The sequence below is a fragment of the Salmo trutta genome, chromosome 29 (assembly GCF_901001165.1).
Source record: "Salmo trutta chromosome 29, fSalTru1.1, whole genome shotgun sequence".
Lineage (NCBI taxonomy): Eukaryota > Metazoa > Chordata > Actinopteri > Salmoniformes > Salmonidae > Salmo > Salmo trutta.
Genome location: NC_042985.1, coordinates 24,489,366 through 24,499,288, shown reverse-complemented (window position 1 = coordinate 24,499,288; position 9,923 = coordinate 24,489,366). Strand labels below are relative to the sequence as shown.

The following is a 9,923-nucleotide window of genomic DNA, read 5'->3' as shown; positions in this document are numbered from 1 at the left end:
TCTCTCTCCCCATCCCCCCTCCTTCTCTCTATCTATCCCCCCTCCTCTCTCTCTCTCTCTCTCTCTCTCTCCCCATCCCCCCCTCCTCTCTCTCTATCTATCCCCCCTCCTCTCTCTCGCTCTCTCTCTCTCTCTCTCTCTCTCCATCCCCCCTCCCCCTCTCTCTCTGCAGATCTGACTATGACCTGGACTATGAGTGCTATCAGGAGGACCTCTATGACAGGTACTGTCAGCCCGCTCTGCACCGCACCTCTCACACAAACCCTGAATGTTCAGTCGGACAGAGGAAAAGTCTAAAATACACACTTAACACTTCTTGTCTACCGTGTCTCCTGCTGACCCCCCCCCCCCCCCTCCCCCCGCCTGTCACTGAGCTGTCAGTAATGTGTCTTTGCTAACAGAGCTGCCTGTCACTGCCCACTAATCGTACCTTGGTAACTCTTTGCTCCACTCGGCCTGGCAGGTGTTTGAGGCACACACATATGAATGAACAAACACACACACATACTGTACACATAGACAAACACACACACACACACACACACACACATCCTGTGCACGAACCCACATCCTGTGCAAGCGTACACACACACACACACACACACACACACACACACACACACACACACACACACACACACACACACACACACACACACACACACACACACACACACACACACACACACACACATCAACACACAGGGAGTTGCTATGTGCTGTGTGGCCTCTATAAGGAATCCAGTCAGGTTGTAAGCCACTCTAACCCTAGCTGAGTCTCTAATAATTATGAGTCAGATTAAACTGTTCTAAGTGCAGCAGCTTATATTACAAGTTCCATTAAAGCTCAGGTTAGTTTTCTGTGGCTCACAGCAGATGTTGGGCCGTGGGTCAGGGTGGCTACATTACAGTAACTGAAGCATATAGAGAATGAACTGTAGGCTGGAAAACTCCCATGAAGTTCCTGTTGACTTTCCAGCGCTACAGTACTGTAGATGGTACTGTGTTTTAACATGGAGTTGTGGGGTGTTTTCACTACAGCTCCAGCCAAGAGATCATGACCTCGGTTCAGATTCCAAGCCAGAATTTGACAGTCAGTCCGGTTCAACACAATTCATTTAAGTTTAGTGCGGCCCTACCCAGTTCACAGTTCAATCCCGTTCACTCCACTCCAGTCTTGCTCAATACCTTTCAGTCTAATGATCTCTGATCCCGTCGGATTCCGTCCATATCAGTCCGGTTTAGTCCAGTTCAGCATGGCTTAACCCAGGTCAGTCATGTTCAGTCTGACTCAGTTATGCCAAGTCCAGTTGAGTCCGGTTCTGTCTGGTTCGTCACCCAGGTCAGTCACTCAGGTAATTGCTGTGGGAGCTCTCCACCTCCCTCAGGCACACTGAAGGTGACATGGCTCATTCATAAACACAGCACTCAGCACATCTGAATAAAGAGTGCTCTCTCTCACACACACACACACACACACTGAACAACCTTGTTGTCCTCTGTGTGAACGCACCCAGAGGCACTCAGATGCTGTAGATGTAGTTATGCACAGAAGAGTTGAGGACGTCCTCTGTGTTTATATTGCTATCTTCAGTTGAAATAAACACGCAGAAAGAAAATAAGAGAGTGTAAGGAGGGTGGTTAGAGAAACAGGCTGTCCAGCATAGAGATTTCACCTCCACATCCCTTTATCTCTCTCTCTCACACACACACATACAGTATTGTACAGCTAACCTTGTGGGGACACACAATTCTGTCCCATTCAAAATCCTATTTTCCCTAACCCCTAACCTAACCATAACCCTAACCCGCACTCTTATCCTAACCCCAACCTTAACCCAAAAACCTAACCTTAGTCCTAACCCTAAACCTTAGCACCTAACCCTAACCCTAAAACTAATCATAGCTCCTAACCCTAACCCTAAAACTAATCATAGCTCCTAACCCTTAACGTAATTCGAACCCCCTAGAAATAGCATTTGACCTCGTGGGGACCTCGTGTTTGTTTACTATTCTTGTGGGGACTTCTAGGTAAACATGTCCACACGCGCGCGCACACACACACAGTACTGTAGCTGTGAGTTGACACTGTCATCTTTTCTTTGCATTTTGTTGTTTTGCCGCGCTCTGCATTTTTCTGTCTTCACACAGGAAAAAAACCCTCACCACTGATTTTCAATTTGCTTCAAACACGGTACATGATTTTGCCCTACGTGGCTGGCTTGCTCCATCGACAGCTTGTGTGTGTTAGTGTGTGTGTGTGCGTGTGAGTCTGTACATCTGTTTGTGTGCATATGAGAAAATGTCTGCCTCTACACACAGATAACAGCTCTAGCAGAAACAAAGCCTCTTTTATAATCTCTCTTCTAATCCACACACACACACACACACACACTTACACAGACACACACACACACGCTCTGTTTTCTCTAATCCTCACACATCTACACTCTCTCCTTGTCTGTTTCACGAGCTCCTATTCTCTGAAACTACACTTCAAAGTCGTTGCAGCAGCACACTGCAAACTCCACTAAAGGACTTTAAATTCCCATAAGTCTTTAGTCTCCCAGTGTCTCTGCTGAAAGGCAACGGTCGCAGCCCTCTCACTACATTGGTGGCCGGTTGATATACTTCATGCACAGTGAGGTGGCTGTATCTGGTTATATACTGGTAATACATTCTCCTGAGACAGGGGAACTGAAGTGTGAGATAGATTTCAGTAAAGGGGTAACACACGTTCCTCAACTGAACACTAAAGTCTTGTCTCTCTCAGCGACTTACAGCTCAATCACTGAACCCAAACTGACATCACACCACAAGGCTTCCCGACTGGCATCCTGTTTGCAGCTGGATTAAAGTGTGTTTCTCTCTCCTCAGCAGTCTGCCTGGAGCCTTACTGCAGAGAGGGTGGCTATCTCCACACAGCCCTGCCTATGAAAAGGCCACTCAGGCTTACATAGGACATGTAAATAAACAATAACTGTCTATGAGTCTCTGAGCCCTGCTCTGCTGTAGGCTACACTCGGGGCACAGGATAACAGGGCTATGGTTCCTGGGGTGGGTGTTTGGTGGTGCAGGATCTTCTTGGTGTGTATGGAGGGTGATGTGTCCACCTCTCTCTTGCTTTCTGTTTTGCTCCAACCCTCCTTTTCCCCCTCATCCTCCCTCCTCTCTCTCAGTTTTTAAGAGCTGGAGCCAGTGCCCAGGTCTCTGTCTGTCTGGCTCTCAGCCCTAACAGCTCTCTGATGCTGTAAGCAGATACCATATGAAAGGCATTCAGGTTGGAATGTGACTCAGTCTGACTCAGTCAGTCTCACAGGATGAAATTAGGTGGCAGAGCTTATTAAGAGGTTAGGATGAAAGCCAGCCCTTAAATACTGTAGACTGGAGCCAGGTAGACAGTCCTGTACTTCATTTCAGAGTGGAAGACTTTCATTAAAGCTGTGGTTATAGGGCCTACAGGTTAACATAGGTCCCAGTCAAGCTGAGACTAAATTGACTTACAGCATATGGTTGTTATCTGATTGGAGTGCTGACTCCTGTAAAGTGTGTGGTGTGTGTGATTGGCTAGCTCTGACCCCTCAGAGGAATCTGATTGGCTGGCTATGCTCCTGTGACCCCTTTCGGGGGTCTTATTGGTTCATTTTTAGCCTTTAACAGTAAGTTGACATGTGTCCTTCCCCCTGGCTGATGATGGATGACCAGTGAGTGGTCGGGTCTTTCCAGGGAGGTAGTGGAGATGGAGATCAATGACTCTCTTAATCAACATGATTAAAACACCACCTCTCTCTGTCACAGCCTCTGGCCTCTCCACTCCTACACACACACACACACACATACACACACACACACACACACACACACACACACACACACACACACACACACACACACACACACACACACACACACACACACACACACACACACACACACACACACACACACACACACCATACACCTTCCCATGTTTCTGTAACTGCTATAAAGCGAGTGTGTGATACACTCTCTCCTGTCACCTGCTCCGCTGCGCTGCCAGAGAGCTTTTGATTGGCCCTGACAGAACCAATTAGATTTAGCTATAGATGCGGATACTGAGCTAGGGAATGGGGAACGAGGGAGGAGGGGGGACTGACAGTGGAGACTGATCCAAATCTAACTTCTGTCACATAGTAGATCTCTCCCCTTCTCCTCATCTCATCTCCTTTCCCATTTTCTCCTTGAATCCCTCCGTGCCTCTCCTCTCCTTCAATCCCTTCATACCTCTCCTCTCCTCTCCTTCAATCCCCCCATACCTCTCCTCTCCTCTCCTTCAATCCCTCCATACCTCTCCTCTCCTTCAATCCCTCCATACCTCTCCTCTCCTTCAGTATGTTCAGTCATTAGTAGTCATTATACTCATTAGTCACTTGTAGTTTGTTTGTGTTTTGTCACATGATGTGGTGAGACTTCCAAAGTGGCACTTTGTGTGTGAGGAGTACCAGTGGTCTTCAACCTGTAGTGTAATACTATAATGGTTGTGTGAGGACTACCAGGGGTCTTCAACCTGTAGGGTAATACTATAATGGTTGTGTGAGGAGTACCAGGGGTCTTCAACCTGTAGTGTAATACTATAATAGTTGTGTGAGGAGTACCAGGGGTCTTCAACCTGTAGGGTAATACTATAATGGTTGTGTGAGGACTACCAGGGGTCTTCAACCTGTAGGGTAATACTATAATGGTTGTGTGAGGAGTACCAGTGGTCTTCAACCTGTAGTGTAATACTATAATGGTTGTGTGAGGAGTACCAGGGGTCTTCAACCTGTAGGGTAATACTATAATGGTTGTGTGAGGAGTACCGGGGGTCTTCAACCTGTAGGGTAATACTATAATGGTTGTGTGAGGAGTACCAGGGGTCTTCAACCTGTAGGGTAATACTATAATGGTTGTGTGAGGAGTACCAGGGGTCTTCAACCTGTAGGGTAATACTATAATGGTTGTGTGAGGAGTACCAGGGGTCTTCAACCTGTAGGGTAATACTATAATGGTTGTGTGAGGAGCACCAGTGGTCTTCAACCTGTAGGGTAATACTATAATGGTTGTGTGAGGAGTACCAGGGGTCTTCAACCTGTAGTGTAATACTATAATGGTTGTGTGAGGAGTACCAGGGGTCTTCAACCTGTAGGGTAATACTATAATGGTTGTGTGAGGAGTACCAGTGGTCTTCAACCTGTAGGGTAATACTATATTGGTTGTGTGAGGAGTACCAGTGGTTTTCAACCTGTAGGGTAATACTATAATGGTTGTGTGAGGAGTACCAGGGGTCTTCAACCTGTAGGGTAATACTATAATGGTTGTGTGAGGAGTACCAGTGGTCTTCAACCTGTAGGGTAATACTATAATGGTTGTGTGAGGAGTACCAGGGGTCTTCAACCTGTAGTGTAATACTATAATGGTTGTGTGAGGAGTACCAGGGGTCTTCAACCTGTAGTGTAATACTATAATGGTTGTGTGAGGAGTACCAGGGGTCTTCAACCTGTAGGGTAATACTATAATGGTTGTGTGAGGACTACCAGGGGTCTTCAACCTGTAGGGTAATACTATAATGGTTGTGTGAGGAGTACCAGGGGTCTTCAACCTGTAGTGTAATACTATAATGGTTGTGTGAGGAATACCAGGGGTCTTCAACCTGTAGGGTAATACTATAATGGTTGTGTGAGGAGTACCAGGGGTCTTCAACCTGTAGGGTAATACTATAATGGTTGTGTGAGGAGTACCAGTGGTCTTCAACCTGTAGGGTAATACTATAATGGTTGTGTGAGGAGTACCAGGGGTCTTCAACCTGTAGGGTAATACTATAATGGTTGTGTGAGGAGTACCAGGGGTCTTCAACCTGTAGGGTAATACTATAATGGTTGTGTGAGGAGTACCAGGGGTCTTCAACCTGTAGGGTAATACTATAATGGTTGTGTGAGGAGTACCAGGGGTCTTCAACCTGTAGGGTAATACTATAATGGTTTTGTGAGGAGTACCAGGGGTCTTCAACCTGTAGGGTAATACTATAATGGTTGTGTGAGGAGTACCAGGGGTCTTCAACCTGTAGGGTAATACTATAATGGTTGTGTGAGGAGTACCAGGGGTCTTCAACCTGTAGGGTAATACTATAATGGTTGTGTGAGGAGTACCAGTGGTCTTCAACCTGCTCAACTTCATTTCCTCATTCCCTATCTGGGATATCCTCTGCCTCACCTTATCAGATACTATTTCTTATTATTTTCTCACTTGTGTACACATTCTGTATGTGTGTGTATATTCCCTCTGCTTGTCAAATCGTATTACACCATCCTGTCAACCCTCTCCCTCTGTGTCCTTCATCATAGGAGACATACATTCACAAATACACACACACACCCGCGCACGCGCACACATCCATCCAACCAGGTGATAGACATCACTGTCCATACACGCAAACACACAAACATGCTTGCTAGCTCACACACTCACTCACAAACATCCTGTCCCCGTACTTTTCTGACATGTGTACACATACACATCTAGTCACACTGACGATACTACACAAAGTACTAGTAGGTGGTGTGTGTGGATGTTTCCCTCTTCAGGATGTATGACTACCAGCGCGTGCCAGCTTCCCTACCTCCCCTGTCCCAGGGACCTAGCCTGGCCAAACGACCCCGCTCCTCCTCCACTTCCTCTGGGCACAGACGCAGCCGAGACAGGCCCCCCTCCAAGAGCTCCAGAGCCCACTCCACCAGCTCCAACAGGGCCAAGTGTGAGTAATACACACACTGTCACACACACACACAGTCACACACTACACTCAAGATGGTTCTCTCATTACAACACTTCTATAGCAGCCTCTTTCCTTAATGGATCCTAGCCAATCAGGTCGCATTATTAGGCCAAATCAACAGAGCAGAACCAATAGGCAGTGTATATGCTGTTCTAATACCCACCCTCATCACCTTGATAGTCCTTATTACCAACACACTCACAGAAACTTGCTCTGGATCCTTCTCTTCCTTTTCTCCCCCTCTCTCATTCTCTATATCTCTCGTCCCTCTCCCTCCCCCAACCTCTCCCTCCTTGTAGTGCGGATGGAGGAGCTGCAGGTCATTAAGAGGGAGCTGACTCTGATAAAGACACAGATTGACGGGCTGCTCGACAACCTGGACAGGATGGACACACAGAGGCAGGACCACACAGGTGAGACAACCAATCAGAGAGACAGGGGTGTGGACAGGTGAAACAGCAGTAAAGCATGATATGGGAAGCCACAGTGTGTGCTTTCACCTGTACAGTTCTTACGAATCAGTGCAGAAGAATGACAGTGAGATACAGAGATGGCGAAAGAAGGCTTATAGGAGAAGAAATACAAAGCCCTACATTGAAGTGTTGTAGCTGCTGCTGCCCTCATGTGGCCACATAGACAAACTGCACCTTTGTCCTTTCAACGACATACATACTGTACCGACAAATAAAAAAATAAATGTGTGTGGGTGTGTGCCATCTCATCCTTTCTATCTCTTATCTGTGCGTGTTGCCTTTGGGTGACTGACTGATCTCATCTTCATATTCATTTATTCCAGCGTAAATTACGATCCTCCTCCACTCAGTCCCCCACTCCTTCATCTCTCCTTTCTGTCTCCCTCTCCCATTTCTCACTCTATCGCCACATCTCTGCCTCATCCTGTCATTCTTGTTCTCTCTTCTCGTCTGTCAAATCGTGCATTGCAGTTGACCATCAATGGTTTAGATTGAAAGTGAGCACAGGCACACCAACACTAATCTGCCCTATAGAGGGAACTTAGTGAATGTTCACTCCTATTCACTCCCTCTCTCTCCATGTTTTTTAGGGTCTCCCGTGAGGGAGGGCAGTCTGGCCGGGTCACCGTACCCCCCCTCCGCCAGCAGCGGTGAGCGCTCCCCCTCCCCCCTGTCCCCCCCACGCCGCTGCATCCAGAGAGAGAGCCCTGAACTGGGGGAGGCCAGCGACGATGATCACACGGTAACTGGCTTGATGTCTGTGTGTGGAGAATCTCTGGATGTGAGTGGGAGTGCTTTCTCCTTGTCTCAGAGCGACATGAGGACCAAGCATGTCCTATGGTTGGCTGTGATTTAGCAGTTGTCAGAGTGATTCGCCATGCAGCAGAAATGAAGTGCTTATCTCCACACACATACACACAGAAACACACACACATACACACAAAGAGAACAGTGACAAGAGCAACAAATCCATAGCCATCAGTCATTTTGAGTAATACAGACACATCAATAGCATGACACTTGAAGATCTCATTCTGGGTTCATCTCACCTACGCACAGTTCACACTCATAACTGACATGCAACTCAGACACACAAATAAAATCTGAGAGAGAAAGAAAGAGAGACTGAAAATAGGACAAATGAAAGCAGGACAGGATGCTCTTACCCTGACAGATGAGTGGGTGTTTATATAGAAGACTATTATCCTCCAGACCTTCCTCATCACTGTGTATAATCACCCTGGAGAGGGGAGCCTTACCTGAACAAAACACTCTTTGGTGTTTTGACACACTGTTGCTGATTGAATGTGTGTGTGTTACAGATGAATAACCACAGCTCTGACCCTGAGGACGAGATGTGAGGATGGAAACAGAGAAGAAACGGAGGAGCGCCAGACATAGAGGAAGAGAACATCTGTCTTGTCAAGAAGTTACCATGCCAACAACTGATTCAGAGGCCCCACTCCTGTCTAACCAACCAGTTACATTGTATTCTATATCCACATATACATCAACAGCACACATACACTGTAATTACAGTTGATCAGAAATCAAGCATCTCCCTTGGATATTCACCACTGAGACCAGCTTAGATTACACACATTTTATCTGTAGAGTGTTATTATTAACCAGAACAGGAAAGTGAAATCATTTCTATATTCATACTTTTCTTATGTTCTTTTTAGCCCGTCTTCATATTTTCCAGAAAAACATTCTGATTACCAGTTCGTATAAATTTGACATGCATATTGAGAGACTGAGGGTATTTGAAATGAGCATACTATAGATGTCGCAATCATAGTTTTTCGGTGACTTGAGTTACTTTGTTTTCTGTATATCATATCACTACCAGAGCATGAGTCCATGAGTTGATACTTGTCCATCAGTTAACCCCCCCCCCCCCCCCTATGTCTGTGTAATGTTATCTCTCTGCTGTATTACTATCTGCCTGTATTATGTATGAGGAGACAGTAGCCCATCTCTTCCTCTATGTACCTGGCGCTATGAGCTGAGGTGAGGCCCCGGCCCGGTCCATGTGTAATATTGTGTATTACTGTAAAACTTTACTGTATTAGGTCAGCTGTACGATTTTAATCCAGCATTTTGTTTTAGGGTTTTTTATTTGTTAATGTTTTTTAAAGCGAGAAGAAAACAACAATGATAATGGTTTATTATAATTCCAGTGGTGTTAGATGTTTTGTTAGTTATGTTTGCATTCATGAAGAAGCCAAGTGGAAACACTACTCACACTGTCACAGTAGTAAAGGTATTTTCATATTGATTAAAAACACATCTGGGAGTGTTTTTTTTTAAATCTGTGTGTGTGTGTGTGTGTGTGTGTGTGTGTGTGTGTGTGTGTGTGTGTGTGTGTGTGTGTGTGTGTGTGTGTGTGTGTGTGTGTGTGTGTGTGTGTGTGTGTGTGTGTGTGTGTGTGTGTGTGTGTGTGTGTGTGTGTGTGTGTGTGTGGTTGGTTTTACTATCCTTGTGGGGGCCAGAAGGAAGTTTCGGACAAGTGGGGACATTTTGCCAGTCCCCACAAGAAAATAGTTTATTTAGGGGTTAGGGTTACAATTAGGGTTAGGAGTCAGGTTTAGAGTTTGGTGTTAGGGAAAATAGGAATCAATTGCTTGGTTCCCGTGTCTGTTGTGTAATAAAGGGAA

The 9,923-nt window shown here is 46.1% G+C and overlaps 1 protein-coding gene across 2 annotated transcripts in view; it reads left to right on the top strand.

Moving 5' to 3' along the window:
• The window catches only part of LOC115167178 (RNA-binding Raly-like protein), an 84,358-nt gene extending 74,807 nt beyond the window's left edge, over positions 1-9,551 (top strand). For both annotated transcript variants that reach the window (XM_029721349.1, XM_029721350.1), the window contains 5 exons: positions 173-223; positions 6,600-6,769; positions 7,090-7,203; positions 7,854-8,005; positions 8,586-9,551. In XM_029721349.1, coding sequence (XP_029577209.1) covers positions 173-223; positions 6,600-6,769; positions 7,090-7,203; positions 7,854-8,005; positions 8,586-8,624 — 526 coding nt within the window. In that variant the 3' untranslated portion in view covers positions 8,625-9,551. The remainder of the gene's footprint in view (positions 1-172; positions 224-6,599; positions 6,770-7,089; positions 7,204-7,853; positions 8,006-8,585) is intronic.
• The last annotated feature ends 372 nt before the right edge of the window (positions 9,552-9,923 follow it).